The sequence below is a fragment of the Rattus rattus genome, chromosome 2 (assembly GCF_011064425.1).
Source record: "Rattus rattus isolate New Zealand chromosome 2, Rrattus_CSIRO_v1, whole genome shotgun sequence".
Lineage (NCBI taxonomy): Eukaryota > Metazoa > Chordata > Mammalia > Rodentia > Muridae > Rattus > Rattus rattus.
In genome coordinates, this window is record NC_046155.1 from 197619391 (window position 1) to 197640970 (window position 21580).

A 21580-nucleotide genomic window follows, 5' to 3' on the forward strand; every position below is an offset into this window, starting at 1 on the left:
GGCAAGGGACAGAGGAGTGTCAGTCTCTGGGTTGATAGCAAGACATCCAGGTAGACACCTCGTCAGACTCTAGCCACAGTGGCCTCTTCATGCTGATGTTCTCAGTTACTTTTATATATATTTTCTATCTCTTCACATACTCAGACTCTGAACTGAGCCTCCTCTACTGGTCTCCGTGTGAAGCATGAGGCCAGGTCACCTTTGACCTCCCATTGGAATAACAAGGCAGGAAGGTTGTCTGAGCGATGAGTAACCACTCATTTGCTTTCTTTGGTAGCCAAACTCCCAAAGCAGCAAGGAATTGGTGGGGGACAGGGGTGGTCATGGGGTAGAGGGAGAAAGCAGCATGTTTTGGCTTTGTCACTTGGAATTATCACACCAAGTCCCTTTAAAACTCCCAGGGGGATTTTTTTTTTTTTAAATTTAAAGGATGGCAAGCACTGTGCCCACAGTTAATTGACACTTTATTATGTCATTCTCCTGCACTGTACCCCTCCCCCTCCTCCGTCACATACACCACACACACACAAACACACACACACACACACACACACACACACACACACACAAACACACACACAGGGTTTCTCTGCGTAATTCTGGGTGTCCTGAAACTCAGTCTGTAGACAAGGCTGACCTTGAACTCAGAGACCCACTTGCTTCTGCCTCCTAAGTTCTGGCATGCAAGAAGGTAGGCTTGGTTATTGTGCTAAATTTAATGGCAGTGAAGAACTCCTGTTTGGACAGGAGCTATTTATTGCTGGTGGCGGCTGTCAGAGGATAAGGGTTTCTCTCGTGTAGCCCTGGCTATCCTGGAACTTATTATATAGAACAGACTGGCCGTCAACTCACAGAGATGCACCTGCCTCTGCCTCCAGACCACTGGGAATTATTTATTATACAGATGTATATAATTAGCTCTTTCGGAATAGCAGACATTCACAAATCCAGAGTTCAAGAATTAATTCAAGCCTAGGGGATTCATAGGTGCAGCTTGGAGCCACAATCTACAGTCTTTATACATTTATTTTATAATCACTTTTTATATTTTTAATTTTTTCAGCTTTTTACATTTTTGCTTAATCCTTGAAACTTTTATACATATATACGTATACAAACACATATAGTGTTCAATGTGTCTTCATCATGCCCACTTCCTTTTCCCCTCCTCAGCAGCCCCCAGAACACTCATAACACCTCTCCCAACTTGATGTCCTTTTTAATTTTATTTTTTAAGCCCCTGAATCCAGTTAGTGCTGCTTTCTTACAAGTGCGGTGTTTTGGGGATGGGGGTAAGAAAAGGCTTTCTGCCTCTCAAAGTGCCCCGGAGATTGTTCCCGTGGTTGACCACTTCCTGTACCTCTTGAAAACAATGTTGACGAGGCTAGGCTGGGGGCGGGTGGAAGTGGGGGGAGCAGAGGATGTCAGCCATCTTGGAAGCCCTTGCTGTGCTTTACTAAGTGTCTCAGCACCATGACTAAAGGATGGAAACAAGTTTAGGGATGAGAGACTTAGTTTTGCTCTGTGTTTTCAGAAGTTTGACTCCATGACCCACTGTTAATGTTAGAGGCAAGGCAAAGACATCCTGGCTTAAGGGCATTGAAAGGCAAAGCTTTTCAACTCAGACAAGGAAAGAGAAAGTACCCTTCATGCAGCCAATGGCCCTCTTCCCATAGGTGGACTGCTTTTTGCCTTGTTCCACCACCTTTCGATACTCTACTTAGACTGTGAATTCATGGGTGGATTAAAACTGTGGATTGTGACAGAGCCCTCATGACCTGACAGGCACATGGAGAAGTGTGCCTCCCTATTCTCCCACGGACCCTGCACCATGCCAAAGTTGACAGCCAGGATTGACCATCATGTCTTGCTCTTCCTGAGTTCTAAAACCTGAACCCAACCATGAACTTACTGTTTCTCGAAGGTGTTGATCTCCTTGGTTTGTAACCTTCTAAAAATCTGTTTGAGAAGCAAGTTCTTGCTATTGTACCCATTTTTGATAGATACCATTGTGACCTGGAGAGAAATGTTGGCAGGGTAAAGCTTATAGAGGAAGGACAGCAAAGTTTGACATGTAATGATTATCTGGGTAACATTTCAGATTTGTGTAACTTTAAAAAGTTTATTAAAGGGTTGGGTTTTCTATGTGAAAAAAATTTAGAGTAATATTTGATGACTACTCTGGAAAAAATGGGCTTCCTTATAAGTGCTTCTTGTTCTCAAAAGTTTCAAAATCTTGTGTTACTATCATTTTTTTTTTTGAAACAATGGTGCTTTGAAGTTATTACACCAACCACAGCAAAGGAGTTGTCTTTCCAGTGGGGTGAGGTTTTCTTACCGATAGTTTCAACCCCTGGGCTAGGGACTGAGGTGCGTATTGTATGTACCAAAGCAGACCTGGCCTCCAGGTTCTCCTAGCGTCTTTGTCTTTCAGTCCCTACCTGGCAAACCCCTCCCCATCCCTGACTTTCCAGCCCAGGGGCTGGGCTACCCTTCCCTTCTCCCTGTCCTCCTTCCTCGAGGCCAGAGAACTCACCTGTCCCAGAGCAGCTTCCCAATAAACCTGCATTTTGTATAATATAATATAATATAATATAATATAATATAATATAATATAATATAATATATTCTGCTTAAACCGGCTCATTTCACTGGCAGAGAAATAATGTGTCAGTATGGCCCCTGATTCCTGTCTCATCTTATTCAAAGCAGGGAGTCACACAAGAGAAAGAAGAGAATGATGTTGACTTCACGGCGACTCAGAGTCCCGGAGTACAGGAATGGCTGGCTCAAGCCCGCACCACTCGGACCCACCAGCGGCAGAGCAGCCTCCAGCAGCAAAAGGTAAAGCACTTCCCACCCTCTTCTAGGCAGCTCTGCTGTGAGTGGAGGTTGTGGGTGGTATTTCTATGGCTGTAGGTTTTTGTTGATGTGAGCTTTGTTTTGTTCTGTTTTCAATGCTGGGAATGGAACCCAGGCCAGGGGAGGGCTCTACTGGATAACATCCCCAGGTATTCCCCAGCATTGACACAGTGGTTCTTCAATGGTTCTTTGACGCAATGTTTGCATCTATTTTACTGTAACACAAATGTTCCAGGAAGGCCTTTGGGAATGGGCAAAACTCTGAAATACATTTTATCCCTAATGAAATGAAATGTGTTTCTTACTTTCTAGTAGACTTCCTCACTAGATCTGACTGTAAATGGCTATGATACAAATGATTTCTGCTGATTTTTTTTTCAAGGAAACTAACTCTGTAAAAAGACATACATAAGCGTCCTCTCCTGTCACAGTGCAAACTTGTTTACTGTGAATGAGCTCAAACCAGATGGGCTGATAATAAAGCATGCTGTCCCGAACTGATGTTTGTAAGGAGTCCTGGCTAGTCCCAGCCAGCATTGACTTTGAAAGGAAGGGATGTATTTTACCACATGGGGGCACCGTTGTCCAGCAAAATTTTCTGTTCTTGTTGCTTTTTCAATCTGTTTAACCAGAGCAAGAGAATTTGCCTAAGCCATGCTCAGATTTACAGCTATTAGATCCTCCTTATGTTCTGTAGATAGAAAACAGTGATGGTGACAATGACCATCAACGGCTCTCTGAAGTGACCCTAGTGTTTGTGTTTGTGCAGGAGTTCGAACAGGAGCTGGCTGAGCAGAAGAGCCTCCTCCGCTCAGTAGCTAGCCGTGGAGAGGAGATTCTAATCCAGCATTCCACCGCAGAAGGCTCAGGTGGCCTTGGGTATGTTTTGAAGCTGCAACTTTCTCTTCTTGTGTTTCCCTGTCATTTGAAAAACGGTATGCCTCGCACCATAGTCAGTTTCCACACAAGGCACTAACCCTCATTTACTTGAGGATATTAAATGCCCCTGCATTGCCAAGCATTTTGCCATGCAGATAGGAAAATGGCCATTGGTCATTTACCTTCCTGGATGTCCAGCTTATCTATACCCAGGGACAGTCATTTTCTGAGTCAAATGAAAAATGTGTTATCAAATCTGTGATATTTCCAGCTGATGACTATACCTAACCAGAGTGTTTTCCTCTCAAGAACCCTTGCAGAATATTCTTTAAAAAAAACTTTAATGAAACGTATGTATATGTGGGCTAAGTGGTATGATTTCCAAACAGCTCTCTACCAATTATTTCTACTTGAAAGGTTTTTTATCCTGGGGACCGGGATTGGAGTGGACATTTCAAAAGTCTTACATGCAGAAAGATGAAATATTAGAATAGACAAGCGAGGGGGAGAACCTCTGAACAGGAGGTTTTTATTTGCAAGGTGGAAAGGACTGTAGCAGATGGGATATGGCTGTGTCTTGAGCCATTCTCCTTGGGGTCTTGGCTTGCTTAGTACCGAGGTGGGATACAAAATAGCAACCATCAGTACAAAATGCTTTGATCATGATACAAAGAGAAACTTTCTTTTGTTTTTGGGTGTCATGACAGGTATTCTCTGGGTGTAACTCTAGTTTCCCCAGAACTCACTCTGTAGACCAGGCTGGCCTTAAAGTCACACAGATCCACCTGCCTCTGCTTCTCGAGTGCTGGAATCAAAGGTGTGTGCCAGGACTGCCCTGCCCTGAAGCACTTTTTTTTTTGTTAGAAAGATGTTATAACATACTATTTATAATGTCAAATAGTTGAAAAGGCAGGAGAGTACTTACTAGCATCAAGAAAAAAAATTGTATGTACCTGTAATATGTAACAAAATTACATCCTGGTATCAGAAATCATATATGTGGAAACTAAGGAACAATGTGAGTTAAAACAATGTGTCCTGTTCATTGGATCACTGGAGATAGCAGATGTAGTCACTGAAGTGATTTGTAATTTAGACAACATTGGCACCGGTCATTCTCAGTGTCAATATATTATGGATATTAAGGGGTACATAGTTTTTGCATTTAACTCACCCCCAAACTGTGGAAGAGTTAAAACATTTGCCCGCCATGTTTAGAAAGATCTGTAATAAGATCTTTAAAATACATCAGCAGCAAAGCCCCAAACAAGGCAGACACTTCTCCAGGCTAGCAGAGCGGACTGTCTTCCCTCTCTCTACCTGCTCACAGCTCTAAGGCGTTCACACATCTTTCATAGTTTTTCAAGCCTTTTACTTAAGGCTTGAAAACTCTCTGCTTTTCCGAAGAAGACAGCTAGTGCTGCCTCTAGGCAGACAGTCGGTTCCACAAAAGAGCTGTGGGAATCTTGCGCAAGTTTCTTGTGCTTAAAAAAGTGTTGCTGTTGTTTCTCTTTTCTCCCTTCTCCTTGGCCTTCAGTATTGGCTAGAACCCAGACAACAGATACACATCTACAAGTTGCTTTAGTTGCTCTTTCAAGTATTAAATTCATGTAAAAAGAAATTTGTCCTGCTGTGCTAGCTTTCTGTGTGTCCCAAACGTCCCATGTACCCCTCAGGGTAAAAGTTCACATTAGACTACCATTTTCCAGTGTTGAACCAATTGATAGGCTGATTATCAAAGGATCCTAGTCTATGGTCATACTATAGTTTATTTCATACTTAGCCATTTTCAATGTGTTTTTAATATTCCTGTGTTCGTGATTAGACATATGAAGAAAATGTGCTTGCAACCTTAGTGTTTCTATTTTAACTTTTACTTTTTTAAGGTATAAGCCCACGAGTAAGATAATCTTGTTCTAATTTTGAGGCCAGGTCTGTAATACCAAATAGGTTCATCTCTCTCTCTCTCTCTCTCTCTCTCTCTCTCTCTCTCTCTCTCTCTCTCTCTCTCTTCTGCACACATTGTAAACTTAGACTGTTGTTTATTCTTCTAATAGTGAAAAACCTGATGTGTTATCCCAGGAGTTGGGGATGGAAGGGGCAAAATCATTTGCTGAAGACCAGATGAGAGCGAAGTGGGAAAGTCTACACCAAGAGTTTAGTACCAAGCAGAAGCTTCTACAGAATATTCTGGAACAGGAACAAGAACAAATGGTATCAAACATTTTCTTTATTTTTTTGTTTTCCTTTGGGCCTGGGAAACAGGGTCTCTTGCAACAAAGGCTGACCTAGAACTTGCTATGTAGCTGAGGGCTGCCTGATCCTTTTACTGCTGCCTCCTGGAGACTGGGATTCCAAGCATGAACTCCATGCTCTGCCTAATTTAGCTTTCATATATTAGCTGATATAAGCGATACACAGATTATGCTAAGGGAGTAAACCTGTATAATAATCTGTATTTTTAATATATTCTGAAATTCTATAATGAATTGTATAACGGGTGCATTATACAATTCTGAATGAGTACGAGGCCAGCTATTCATCTTGTATTTTACTTCACAAGACGTGCCCCACGTTCTTCACAATGCTTGTCTTTGTGCATAGAAATTTATCTGATTTCTGTATTTTCCCCAAAGATGATGTCTGATTTTTTAATTAGCACAAACCATAGAAGTTCAATTTAATTTTCAACTTTGAAAATTATGGTTTCATCCAAGGACATGCATGTCAAGAGGATTTCCACAAGTCTGAAATTTAACTGCTGGGTCAGCCCACTTTCCACAGTCACTTCCAGTCTTGAATATTTTCAGGAGGTTTTAATGAGAAACATATTGGAGCTTTAGGGGTCTTGAAAACAAGGGAAGCCAGTGGTCAAGCAGGGCAGTTAACCGGCTGATTCCTGGGATGGATACTGTGCGATATTGGGCTTGGTTCCAGCAGGCATGCAAAACCCAAGGCAACAGAAAGTTCCAGAAAAGTAATAATTATCAGTTCAGTCTTTGCAGAAGCTGAAAACCAAGGGGAAGTCAGAGGAACTTGAGAGTTCAAAGGGGTAACGAGTAAGCCAGGAACCCAGGTACGCCTCCAGCAGCTGTGGGCAGAGGGGGCCTGGGGACAGAGTCCCAGGGCTTGGTTTTGAGTTAGCAATGCCCTCCTAGCTCACTATAGGACAGCATTTTTTCCCAATGAGGTAAGTCCTGGGGTCTTTACTGTTGATCCTGGAGAATATTTGGCCCAGGACCATGTAAGATAGAGGAGGTAGGAGATGAAGGGTGGTAGTTGGACAGAGATGGATGGGAGCTTTCAAGGCAGGCAGAGCAAAGTGGATGTAACATGACAGGAGTAAGTGAAAGGAGACGGTCTGTGGTGACAGATTGTTGCATTTCTTCTGACTGAGCCATTACCCAAAAACCCCTGGCAGGCTTCACCTTCTGCCTCTTTGCATTCCTCTGGCCAACCAGTCTGCAGGAATTGCTGTCAGCTCTGGCTGAAAGCACTCCGTTCTTGGATATTATTTTTTTTGTGTGCCAGAATCACATTCACCCTGACACTAATTTTCTATGTCTTTTGCACGACCTCCTATCTTGACCTGAATAGAACCCTTCCTTACACCCCTGGTGAAACATTTCTCAAACCCAGAGCTAGGAGGACATTGCTAACCCCAAACTGAGTTTCCTTGGTGACATCTCTAAAGCATTTGAATGTTTGCACTGATGATGGTCCTCACAGAGGGATTCTAAAAGCAGTTAGAAGAGGTGAATACTCAAAGAAAGGAGACCGGTGTCTGGCAGATAGTTAGGATGAATTATTTCCCTAAAGACAGAGATAAAGTTGGGAAGACCTTTTCGGGGTAGCTGTGGCAAAAAGTTCAGGTATTTCTACCATTTTTTGTTTCTATCCCATCATTAAAACTCATGGTTGTTACTGGATCTGGCCACCGTACGTAGTGACGTGGTGTATTGTAAGACTCCTATGTCTCTGGCCAAGACTTCCAATGACCTACTTTGTGTGCACCTCCAGCTTAGAAAACTGTGCACGGCTCATCTACTCTTACGTAAGCCTTCCCTGTTTGCCTGCAGCTTTATAGCAGTCCGAACAGACTCCTGTCAGGAGTGCTACCATTGAGAGGGGAAGCGCAGACTCAAGATAAGTCTTCAGTGACGTCCTTGCTGGATGGACTGAGCCAGGCCTTCGGAGAGGTGTCATCACAGGTATGCCTGGGCCATCATTGTCCTTGTCTTGGTTTTGTCTTGCTGGGACTGGTTCATGTGTTCTCTGCAAAGTTTTTCCATCTCTGGCCATGACTTTTGAGGCCTAGCACTAGTCCTGGGGTTTAAAGATGCTAATGGCTGAATCTCATTTTGCTTCTCTATGGTTCTTAAAAATACTGAAATTTATTATTTTTTAACTAAAGAGGAGTTGGGAGTGGAGGGTTGGAGGTAGGGTTCTTGTATCCAAAGCTATCTTCAAATTAGCTTCTTAGCTGAGGATGAGTTCAACTGCCTCATCTTCCTGTTTTCAATTCCTAAGAGTTGGGGGTCATTGTACGTGGGTACCATTATACCTGGATTGAAATGGATTGTCTTATCTGTTTTGTGTGTCTCTCTGTGTCCACCTCCCTGCACCCCCCAGAGTGGAGGAACAGACAGACAGAACATTCACTTGGAGCAGAAGTTATATGACGGAGTCTCAGCCACTTCAACCTGGTTGGATGACGTTGAGGAGCATTTATTTGTGGCCACAGCACTTTTGCCGGAACAAACAGAAGTTTGTCTCTTCAACCAAGAGGTAAGGCTGACAATTTCTGTCTGTGCCTGAAATCTCAAAGCAATTACAATTAGTAACGGGTAATTATATTTATATATAAAGAACACCAAGAACAAGACAGCTCTTAATAAAGTGCTGTGATGTGTCTCCAAGAAACGTCGTATGGGACAGAAATTTTAAAGCATAGAAAGTTTTATAACTTTTTAGTGTGAGTATAAGAAGAGGAGAAACACAGAACTCTGAGTTATTGTGCATTTCAAATCCTCGCTGGATGAAGCCCAAGCTATTAGGACTGAATACCTAACCAGAATTTATTTTTTTTAATTTAATTTTTAACAATGCATACTTTTTATTTTCTACTGATATAAAGTCTCTGAGAAAAATCTCTGCTAGAACAACTTACCTGTGATCTATAGAAGTTCCCAAAAGAGACTCAGCTTGTGTCAGTGCAGTCATTGCTAAGTGAATGGTTCCCAGGGGACAATAACTTGATTCACAGAAGTCCAAACAATGAGGTGAAGCTTGATTTTGTCAATCCTAGGCTCTTGCCAAGGACATTAAGGAAATGTCTGAAGAAATGGATAAGAACAAGAATTTGTTTTCCCAAGCATTCCCAGAGGACAGTGACAACCGAGATGTTATCGAAGACACTCTGGGTTGTCTTTTGGGCAGATTATCCCTGCTGGATTCAGTAGTGGGTCAGCGATGTCATCAGATGAAGGAAAGACTCCAGCAAGTCCTCAGTTTCCAGGTAAATGAGAGGACGCAAAGGGTTTGGACCATTTTCAAGGAAAAGCCCTAATCATCAGTAAAGAGTATCCTCCAAGCATTCATTGCATGTGTTGCATGTTTGCAGCGGGGTATCTGAGGGTGTGTGTGAATGCACATGCATGTGTGGGTGATTATGTAGTGTGTGCATAAGTGTGGGGGTCATTCCTCAGGAATCATCTACCTTATATTCATTTTAACTTTTATTTCATTTCTTTATCCAATATATGTATAAGGGGGTGGGAAGCATGAATGTTGAGGTCAGAGAACAACTCATGTGAGTCCATTGCCTCCTTCTACAATGGAAATTCTGGGGAAGACGCTCATTACACTTGGGTGGAAAGTGCCTGTATGCACTGAGCCATCTTTCTGGTCTCTCCACATTGTTCTGAAGCTTAAAGAATCTGTGACTCACTGTTCTTAAGGTAGGCTGGCTGCCTAGTGAATTCCCTTCCTCCCCAGGGCTGGAGATTACAAGGGTGCTTTACTATAACTAGCTCCTTCCAGGGGTTGGAGGACCAAACTCATGTCTTTGTGTTTGCTTAGTGTCTGAGCTATCTCTCAGCCCATCTTGTAAACACTTTTAATGGATAACAAAGAGCTAGAACATTGCAGAAAACCAGGTGGATTGAACTAAAGATTTAGAAAGCCAAGTTTCATGCTTTTAGAACTTGGAAGTTTGAAAAACCACTTAGTCAAACTAAGAGTTGAATAAAAGTTTAAGTTCAACCAATAAAAGCTAAGTATTGTTTTATTGTAATTTCCAGTTGGTAATAGTAGAGTTTAATTCTTGCTACCAAAGAACATGCAGGAGGTGCCAGAATATAGAAAACACCCCAAAACTCACTACTTAAAACTTTTGAAATGGCTGTGGTCTAATTTCTTCTACCTCTCTCTCTCAGAATTACATTGGAAACTATTACACTACTTTCCAATCTGAACCCTTCAGATTTATTACTTTTTACTGTCATTTGAGATTCTCAGGGCCAGATATGTAATTTTGTGCTTATGAAACCTTTTCTGTCCCAAGTCACTGGAAAGAATGGAAAAGTCACTTTTAACATTGATGTCTTTCATGCCCAATAAAAAGGACCCTTTTCAGAATACTTAATTCCAATGGAAGTTATTTCAGTAAAAATGGAAGAATTTGATGTAATTTTTGATCTGTTAAAAAAGTTACTATGAAGTATCAAATGTTGTGTTTGCCAAGAAACATGGAACTTTCTAGATAGTCATATAAAGGAACAGATCATTACCACTTTCAAATAATCTATAATCTTATAAGTAGAAATGAGGGATGGAGAGATGTTAAAGAAACTTGCTGCCTGAAGACCTGAATTCATTCCCCTGAGCCAACTTGCTGGAAGGACAGACCTGACTCCCACATTATCCTCTTACCTTGACACATGTACTGTGGCACAATACATGAAATAAACACACACACATATAATATGAATATAATATTCACATAACATGAATATATTACATATGACTCATTTTTAAATCTCTGTAATATCCCTACTAGGTATATGTTGTTCAAACAGAATGAATATTAAGACTAAGTTCCCTAAAGCCAACAAGTTTATTTTGTTGGCTTTATTTGCTGTCCTTAGTTATAAAACCAATCCTACAGACTGGGCTTTAAGTCACCAAGTAGCCCAGGCTCTCCTCTCTCAACAGCCATGTGCTTCAAATTCCAGCTTTGCCATATTAATCTTAATTGCTTCATTACCGTGAGCCTCTATGTCCTCACCTACACCCATAGCCCCTGCCTCAAAATATTGTAAGGCTTCAATAGTTAAACTCTTTGAGATGCTCTCAGTATATCCTAATACATAACAAGTACTCAACAACTTTGGTCATTATCGTATTTCAGTATTTGGGTAGTGTTAAAAAGAGAAAGGATCTAAATCAGTGGAAAGTTTACATTACTTCTCCAGGCTTACTCAGCACTCAAGAGGTGGGAAGAGATTTAAGAGAGCACTTCTGCATTGCATGGTATGGGAGCAGGAGAGACTAGCAGACTGACTCAAGGTTCATTCTGAGTAGAAAGGCCTTGGTGAGGACTTGGATGTGGGGCATAAGGGAAAGTATGCCTGATAAGGAGCCCAAGAATGCTGGCTTGCACATCTGGAGGCCTCGACAGACAAAGGAGGCGGCAGATAGCAGTGCCACTGGCCAGAAACGCTTTGTTGGAGGTATGGGCGGAGTTAAGATACGCATGTGAAGAGTCACAGTCATCTGATTGTGTGACTCTATGGCACAGGAGAATGGCCTTGGTGGGATTCATATCTGTGCTTGTTAGAATGCGTGGTATAGAACAAGGAGAGAGAAATCTACTCGGAATCTGAAAAGCAGAGTTGATTTTTCTGGTTGTTATAAGCATGCATACTGACTGTGCCTGGAAAGTCACCAGGCCCATTACAGTATGAAAAATTAATTTTCATTCTTTAAAATGTATTGTCTGTGAAGAAAACTGGCAGATTATTACAGCATTTTAGCCTATAAGCCACACAAGGGGCTTGCTTAGCCGTGCGATTGTAACCCTCTCAAAGGTGTATTCACTTCTGTCTAGCTGCTTATACCAAGTTAATGCTTACAGCAGTTTAGAGCTTGATGATTATAACCGGTGACAGGAAAATATTAACTAAGCATGGAAATAACATGCAAATCATGAATTCCTCTTTAAATCAGATTCTCTGTTTTTCTTTGGCCAAGAAGTTTCTATGTGTTTGTTGGTGGCCAGCTCACAAACAAAAACTGACAATTCAGATGTTGACGTTCTCTTTACTCCCCAACTGAAAGAAATAAATTGTAATAACTGTTATATATCTATTATATGCTGATTTCATATTTACTGCTGTTTCACATACATAATAATAATTGATTTGTTGAATCCTTTGGATTTATTCCTTCTTGTTTTTTATTCTTAAGAAAACAATAAGCATAAAGAAGCCATTGCACTGGTCTGCAATTCTTAGTAATTTTTCCATGAATCATATTATTGTTCTCTCGACTAGTCTTTCCTAGTTACCATGACTTCTAGTAATAACAACTGTGTTTTCTTATATGTTAAGTAGGACACAGGGGAAACACCCTACTGAAAAGACAAAGCGCAGGTATCAGGAAACACACACACCTCATTTCTAACCCATGTTAGGTTACTTCTACTCACCTGTTCTAAAGATGAAGTGAACTGACACAACCCTAAGTACACGTAGACACCGATGGACTTTCTGAAGTACACAGAATACCCTCGCCATGGGCAACGGTTAGGACTCCTTGCTTTCGTTCTATTCAAACGACTTATTTTAAAGAGTCCCTGTGGTAATTCTAAGAGCCCATGACCTCTCCTTGGAATGCTCTTGAGTAATGGGAACATAGCTGGAACTCATGAAAAACCCACGATTTCTCCAGTATCTCAGAATGATTTCCTATTTCGCTAGCTGCTGAGCTTCAGCTCAGCTTGGGTTTTGGTTAGTGACAACTGCTGCTTTTCACACATTCAGCACTTTATTCCCATTTTCACCCCCTCCCTCCCTCCCTCCCTGTCTTCCTCCCTCCCTCTCTCCCTTCTTCTTTATCATATCTAGTGATCAAGCCCTGGAAATTTTGCATGCTAAAAAATACACTACAGCACTCACCATACTAACAGCATTCAATTTTTTTGCCCATTTTATACATTGTTCTGCTTTTTAGCCTTGCATTTACTTTTATTTTATGGTATGGGTGTTTTACCTGCGTGTATGTGTGTATAACACTAGTACCCTAAGAAATCAAAATAGGGCCCTGGATTCCCTGGAACTGGTGTTAGAGACAGCTGAAAAGAGACCGTGTGGTCAGTAGGAACCAACCTCGACTCCTCTGCCAGGGCAGGAAGTACTCTTAACCCCTGAGCCATCTCTCCAGCAGCCCCTGCATACATTCTTTTTACCCCAATTTAAACAAATTTTATGCAAGAATAAATCAACATTTTCTTTCCCTTTATTGAAGATAGAGTTTTCCTCACGTAATAGATCCAGATTACCATTTCTCCCTCATCTCCTTTCTGTCTCTCATTTGAGAACAAACAGGTTTCTGTGGGAATATTATATGATATATGATTGATATGATATGATATAGTAGAAAGCATAAAACAAAAGCTAACGCATCAGAATTAGACAACACAAATGGAAAACAAAAATCCCAAGAGAAGACACAAGAAAGAGACCTATTTTGCACATTCAGGAATCCTATAAAACCTTTAACCTGGAAGCCATAATGTATACACAAAGCCATGTAGGGTATGAAGAAAGAGAAAAAAATTATGTCATATATATGATAAGTTTTTTAAAAAGAAGGAAAAGCCCTGGTACAACATTATGAGACAAGAACCTCGCGAGATGCTGTTGAGTCCACTTTCTGTTGCCCATCTACTGCTGGGCATGTAGCTTCCCCTTAAGAGAAGTGTGTTTCCCCAGTGTGATTCCCTCAGAGGAAACTCAATTTTCATATTCTTGCTTGAGGAAAGAGCTGTCTTGGTCCATGACCAATTCCTCACTGAGGAGGATGCCATGAGTTACACTTCAACCTGTGATGACCAATCAACCCCTCACCCCGTTTGTTACTCGTGACAGAGCCAGGCCTGGTGGCAAATGCCTTTGGTTTTAGTTCTCTCAAGTTTGAGGAAGAAGGATTGCAAGTTAAGGGCAGCCTGGCTGTCTTAGGAAGACTATTGTCTAAAAAGAAATTGAAACAGAGAGTCGATGTGGTACCTCCACGAGAAACCACATCCCTACCATTCCAGAGGCTCTGGGCTCAACCTGAGTGCCATAAATCAACAGAAACAACAACGAGAAAAATAAAAACATAAAAGAAAGAAAAGGAAAAGACCTTATTATCTTATATTTCTAGGAATACTCAGCATTTTTATAATTAAATTATTCTTTTGGCACCCGGTGCCCTTTGAAATGAGTATAAGAATTTGGGTGGCTATCTCTTCCTTGTATATGTCTCACTCAATGTAAATGTGCTGGATAGTTAGAGGAATGATGTTTATGGACATAAGACTCAGCTGGGAACTTTTGTTTTCTGAATGCCGTTTTCTGTCTCTTTGGTATACATAGATACCATTGATTTTCATACTTTTTAAAAAGTCAAAAAAAAAAACATGCTATGGATATAGTTCAGCAGCTAAGAGCACATGCTGTTCTTCCAGAGGACTGGGATTGGTTGCCAACACCCATGATAAGTTGCTCATTGCTACCTGTTTCTCCAGTTCCAGGGTATCTGACACCCTCTTCCAGCCTTCCTGGATACCTTCATTCACATGCATCTATCTATTTCTATATCTATATCTATATCTATATCTATATCTATATCTATATCTATATCTATATCTATATCTATTTAAAATAGTATATCTGGAAGGACATGCGGACATGTGCTGGTTATATATAACACTTTATCACAATATGGTTTTATATAAAGGACAGGAGCCTTTTCAGAATTAGAGGTCTGTAGATGGTCATGGAAGAAATTCCTAGGGTGTTGTGTGACTGAATTCCAGGGACATGTGAACAAATGCCTACTTACCCACTGGGAAATAAAGGATAGAGTAATGTAAGGTCAATTTGGTGAATAGTGAGTTTTATTGGAGTTCTTTTAGAAATATGGAACAGATGCATTACCAAAGCCCAACCCATCAGCTCTTATTGCTTAAATATGTTTGGGGTAAAGAAGGGGCCTAGTGCATCTACTCAGTTTCAGGGACTTCTTTGAGTTGGTTTTTTTTTTTTTCCTTGTCTTAATGTGTTTCCTTATAGAGAGGAATCCTTCACCTCCTCTTAGAACATGTTACTATTTCACCATCCTTTTAACATCTGCTTTCCTAACCAGTTTCCCCCTGAAGTTAGAAGGTTTAAATCTTGGAGGAAACTGCTATATAATACTCAGAGGCAGAAGGCTGTCTGTGAATCATCTCCTTGAATCTGCGTGATATTTGTAACCATTTTATTCCTGTGTTTAACATGTTGTCTTTCCACGGCTTTCTTCCTCAGAATGACCTGAAGGTGTTGTTTACATCGTTAGCCGACAACAATTATATCATTGTGCAGAAGCTGGCAAACATGTGCAAACAGCCCATTGTGGAACAGATACAGGTATGTTCAGGCATGTCCCAGAACAGCAGATATATAGATCACTGCTTTACTATGGGATGTCAAATATTTTTTAACTGATCAGTGCCACACTATGGTATTTTTATTCAATATATATTTTGGATTTCAATGCTGGGTTTACATAAAGTTCCCAATGGTACTGACTTGGTCACTTCTATAATATCGATAGGATGTGAGGTCAGAAGTGACATCAGTGATATCTTCTGCTCTGAAGGAATTTGCTACCCCAAAATGACATCAGACATGTTTCCATGATGTGGGAAAGAAAGAGGACAATCTCAGGCATGGGTTCCCAATTTCACCTTATTTGAAGGAGGCTCTTCTGGTATTCACCACTGAACGTACAGGCTACCTGGCCTGTGAGCTTTTGAGGTGTCCTGTTTCCACCTACCTCACTGTGGGAGCACTCTGATTAGAGATGGCTGCTGTCATGTCTGGCTTTATGTGGTCCCTAGGGATCTGAATTAGGGTTACCACTAGATCCCTTTAGCCACCAAGCCACCTCCTCATCCCTGAAAATGGTCGTGTTCTGTGCTCTTCCTACTTTATTGTTTGGCTCTTTATAGAACTTTGGGTCAGAAATAAATTTCTCAACATTTGTAGATGCTTGTTTCCATGCTCACTTGAGAAATCCCAAAATCCTTCTAATTCCCAGAGGTCCCCAGGGGTTTGAAATATCACAATTGCATGTCTTAAAGATAAAAATAGGAGGGTCTATTTTTATCCCCTGTACTGAGAGCTCAGTAGGCTCTTCTGGTTGGATTTCTATCTTTTCATTTTGAAAAATTTTCAAATAATTTATTTAATTCTTTTTATTTCTTCCTTTCATCTGCCTGCCCTTGTGAAACTCCCTTCAGTGAGATACTTCACATCTTGTCCACTGCTCCTGATTACTTTTTTCAAGAGATCTTTTTCTTTCTGTCTCTTTTGGTAACACCTTGTCCTTTTCTTTAACCAAATGCATTCTTTTCTGTAATATACATGGATATATTGACAGTTTGGTAGTTGTAAGGTTTTGTTTGGTTGGGTTTTTTTGTTTTGTTTTTTATATAATGTGTTTCCCTCTGGTTCCTTTAATTCTTTGCTGAATCATCTCTGTTGGTCATGTTGGATATTCTTGACTTCATAGTCATTTTCTGTTGTCTGAATATCTGGGCTGGGGGATTAAATAGTTAAAAGGGGAACCTGAAGTAAGGATGAAACTTGACAATTTTGAGGGGATACTGGTTCATTGGGCCATTTGTTGGACAAGTGCTGTTAAGCTTTTTCAGTTGGTCTTATGAACCTCGGTCTCTTTCTGGACAGTAGAGGAGAGACCAAAGCCTTTCCTGAAGCAGAGGAGATTTGGGGGCCTTGTGGACAATGCTTTGTGATTTCTACACCCCACTTTCTTCCTTTCCTTTCCTTTCCCTCTTCCTCCTTTCCTCTCTTGTTGTTTTCTTCTTTATTGCTCCATCCCTCCTCCCCTTCTACCCTGCCTCCTTCCCTGCCCCTCCTCCCTCCTTCCCTATTGTTCCCCTCAGGGTATTGCTAGCAGTTGAGCTGCCTCCAGGATTATAGGCATGGACCACCTCCTCCAACTTTCCCCTTTCAACCCAACACTGAAGCCTACTGCTGTATCTGTCACCCCTTAGTCTAAAAAGCCCCCTTTTCTTCTCCACATAGTAAATACACGTTGAGTCTTTCAACTGTGAAGGAAAGGCAGTGTGGCATGGAGCAGGGATAGGGATTTTATCCTCTCAGCAGATTTTCATCAGTTCTCTGTCTCTGTCTTCCAAGTTACCGAGATCCCCAGAGCTCTAAACTGGGTGGTACAGTTCTTCCACTAGGTTAGAATTCAGCTTTCTCAGCATTAGTAAAATTTTGTAGATTTATCTGAATTCTAACTTTGAAAATTTGTTGGTATTATTGTCTTCCCTCTTCCCTTGCCCCAGCAGATTTATGGAGGAAAGCACTCCAAACAAAGCAAATACTTGATATTGTTTCAGAGAGGTTTCAGGATAGGCAAAAGGGGGCATGTGTTTCTTCTGCCATCTGGAGTCCAGACTCCTCTCGTTGTCAAGGGCAACCGGGTTGTAGGTCTTCCAAAAGCCCACTTAGACCAGGGTCGTTGGTCTGGTACACCCTCCTCTATTGGAGACGAGTTGCATATGAATTTTAGTACCTAATTCTATTGCGATTTGGCTTATTTTCTACTGGCATCTTGACAAGAGTGTCAGCTCCTTGAAGTAAAGGGCAAGGTCTCCTCTTCCTAGAGACCTCACACTGGGCAGACAAGCCTCAGCCAGTTTAACCCTTGCTAATTGACTTTGCCCCTTTACAGTGAGGAACAACCATTGGTTGGCAGACTCTCCTCACACTTACCCGTTGCCTCACTGGGCACAATGTCCAGCAATGCTCTATTGCTTTTTGGGAAGCTCTCTGGTCCTCTAGACATCTCAGGGACACACCTCACTCACAGGCTGTCCCACAGGCTGCTTCTAATGTAGGGTGATTTATCTACACATCTCCTTGTTGAAGGAGGCCTTTCTTCTCCCAGCTTCCTCCCTCATTCTGCCCTACCACCTTGTCTAGTAAAGCTGAGGTATAGTATAGTAAAGGACCTGCTCTTTTTCCAGTAGTATGTGTTGATGCTTTTTGTGTTTTCTTTTTAAGTTAGTCTCTTCTTATGTATTTAAAAATAATTTTTGAGGGTTGGGGATTTAGCTCAGTGGTAGAGCGCTTGTCTAGCAAGCGCAAGGCCCTGAGTTCGGTCCTCAGCTCCGAGGGGGGAAAAATAATAATTTTTGAAAGTAGAAGTAAAATTAAAAGTCAAAATGCTCTGTGGAGCCGAGTTGCTCTTCAGAATCTGAACAAAATATTGTGACTCTCACCTAGGCCATACAACAGGCGGAAGAGGGACTGAGGGAGCTCGATGGTGGAATCTCTGAGTTGAAACAGCGGGGTGACAAGTTGCAAGTGGATCAATCCGCTCTGCAAGAACTCTCCAAGCTCCAGGTACCATGTCCAGTGAGGCAGCTTAGCCTCAGTGGCCCATCTTAACTGAAAATCAAGAAAACGTTTCCATCAGCCTCTTGGAAATTTGTTTGAACAAATGTCACATCATTTAGGTCTCGACTTTTATTTAGAAGTAACAAAATTTTTCTTTTGGCCTTTTTTAATACACTAAAATGATTTATATTCTCATGCAGTTAGCATCCATATATTTGTCTTCTGACACGTGTTCTTATGGAGAGATATCTAAACATCATGCTATAGTTCAGGGGTAGGATTTATTTATTTACTCCTGCTCTTTAAAATATAATTGTCCTTATGACCCCTACCTAGTAAAATTGAAGGTGAAAGGATTTTCATCTAATATTGTAATATATTTCTAGGAATGGTTTAACAGAATAAATATTCGAGGTAAGACTTTTTAGAACATGGGTTTCAAAATGAAAGTTTATCTGCCATGCATGCTGGAATGTAATACAAATGTTCAATTCCAAAGCAGCAACAAAACTCACAAGGTTTGGAATGCATGCAGACTTTTCCATTACTTTTCAGGGAGAAAGAAAAAAAGAAAGAAAGAAAGAAAGAAAGAAAGAAAGAAAGAAAGAAAGAAAGAAAGAAAAAGAAAGAAAGAAAGGAAGGAAGGAAGGAAGGAAGGAAGGAAGGAAGAAAGGAAGGAAGAAAGAGAGAAACCACTTAGCATTAATTCTGATACCTTGGCAGAACTACTACATGGGGTAAAAGGACAGAACTGAAATACCTTCCCAAACCTGTGAAGTTTAACACATTATAGAAAGCAGGCTGTATTTTTAAACTATGTGCACTTGGGTATCACTACACATGGCTGTTTAGTTTTGGTCTCTGGGCTTTACTGCAGAACACTTGGGGATGGTGGTGAATTAAACACTAACTCCCAAGTCATTCTTCTGAGAAAATAAAAAGGCTCTTACAAACAAGAAGTCACTCTCGGTTTGATAGTCTCATGCCCTTGGCTAACATTTTGAAATGTCACAGTACAAACCTCCCCCGCTCTCTTGCCCTTCCTTTAGATCATTTTCCCACAGTGCTTCAGCGTCAGGTGTAAGAGAAAAAACGTCATAGCCGTAAATAAGCATTTGAGTTGAACTTTTCCAGATTGAACAGTTTTGGCTGCCCCACCTCAGTATGATGTACTAATCAGATCCGTATGCCTCCAGTAAATTTTGTTTGCCGTCTCACCGTCTCCTAAAACGTCTTTCCAGATTAAACAGTTGTTTACTTCACCACGTTTGACGGAACCAGTTGCCTTAAGTCTGAAGGTTTTGCTCTTCATGTTAATGCCCCTCCGTTTCTTTCTTTCTTTCTTTTTGTTCTTTGTTTAAAGGGCGGTCTGAGATCTGATACTATTTAGCTGACAGAAATGTGAGAGATATTCTGTTTGTTTATTATAAATGTAAGCTAATGATACTGTGAGAATCAAGTTTTCTCTCTGTGACAGCTCTCCTCGTCTTGGGTTCTGCAACTTAATCTTACATCACGTCATGAATGATCAACGCAAGAGAAGACAGGATGTTTCCTCCTAAGTCATCTCTAGGAAATGCTTTGTTTTAGATCGCCTGGCATCTTATTTAACTTTTATGTGTTGGGTATTTAGGTTATGTATATGACTGGGTACCATGTGTGTGCTTGGTACCACAGAAGTCAGAAGAGAGTGTTAGATTGCCTCAGAGCTACAGCTGGTTGTGAGCTGCCATGTGGATGTTGGAGCCTCTGGTAGAGCATCCAGTGCTGTTGGCAGCTGAGATCCCCACTCTTTCTGTCTGTCTGTCTCTGTCTGTCTCTGTCTGTCTCTGTCTATCTCTCTGTCTCTGTCTCTCTCTCTGTCTCCCTATCTCCCCATCTCTCTCTGTCTCTCTGTCTCTCTCCATTGCTTAGAATCTTGAAACATTAAGCTCTGGGAATGTGCTGGTGATCAAAACCAAGGCCTTATGCATGCTAAGCAAGTGCTAGACTAATGAGCTACATCCTCAGCCCTATATTTTTACTCTTTAATAAATATAAATTGTATCTAATATTGGTATAAGACTCTAATTTTACTTTTCTCCAAATGGTACTTTTCATATCATGTTATTTCCTTTACCCTTCTATATAGATACCCCATTATTAAATCTTTGTGAGTTTAGTTTTTCCTTAGTTCTTCTATGATTTATGACTTCTATATTAAGAGAACAATCAAGTTTAAAACAAAAGGGAATATCTAAGATTGTCAAGCAAGATGGACAAGAGAGCTTGAACTAAACAAGGATCAAATCACAGGAAAGCCTTGAGCTTATGCATATATACCACAAGATGCATAGAGAGGTGTCCAGAGCGTCTCTTTCCCTTTTTGAGATATTTCTCAGGGAGGCTCATAAGAAAGACAGGCAGCTTGTTTCCATGCAGAGACTCCCCGGAAGATCCATTTGTGGAGAGGTGTGACCTTGGTGGGATATTGGGCAGGTGATGGACTCAGTATTGCAACTTTGTGGTTAAGACTAGTGTTGGTGCCTCTGCCTTAGGACATGTATGATGAGCTACTGGTGACCATCAGCTCCCGGAGGAGCAGCCTCAACCAGAACCTTGCACTCAAGAGTCAGTATGACAAGGCTCTGCAAGATCTGGTAGACCTGCTGGACACTGGGCAGGAGAAGATGGCAGGGGACCAGAAGATCATTGTATCCTCCAAAGAAGAAGTCCAGCAACTGCTCGGCAAGCACAAGGTGAGAAGAGTCCAGGAAATAGCATATTCACAAAGCTTTATGTAGAGGATTTGGTATCTCAATCTGAATATGCCTGGTTTTTATGAGCTATACCTGTGTAATTATACTTCTAAGTGGTCTCCAGACATTTGTTCATATCCCCTAGCATCTGGAGTAAAGAGAAATGGTAAAGGGTATTTTTATAATGTTTTAAATTACAAAAGAGTAATTTCGTCAGTAATTTTACTTATCAGTTCTCCATGAATATTAACCCAACTCTCACTGTGCATGAACTTTAATCAAGGAGAAACCCAAAATCTTTCCTTACAGGAATTCAGATTCTTTTTCTTTTTCTTCTTTTCTTTTCTTTCCTTTTTTTTTTTTTTTTTTTTTTTTAAGGACAGGGTCTCTCATGTAGCTCACGCTGGCCTCAAACAC

General features: G+C 41.0%; 1 protein-coding gene across 1 annotated transcript in view; it reads left to right on the forward strand.

The window, feature by feature from the left end:
* LOC116893526 (nesprin-1-like) overlaps positions 1 to 21580 on the forward strand; it is a 136239-nt gene that overhangs the window by 39009 nt on the left and 75650 nt on the right. The window contains 9 exon segments of the mRNA XM_032895251.1: positions 2710 to 2844; positions 3632 to 3741; positions 5799 to 5955; positions 7821 to 7952; positions 8374 to 8529; positions 9050 to 9259; positions 15315 to 15416; positions 18312 to 18431; positions 20963 to 21163. Coding sequence (XP_032751142.1) covers positions 2710 to 2844; positions 3632 to 3741; positions 5799 to 5955; positions 7821 to 7952; positions 8374 to 8529; positions 9050 to 9259; positions 15315 to 15416; positions 18312 to 18431; positions 20963 to 21163 — 1323 coding nt within the window.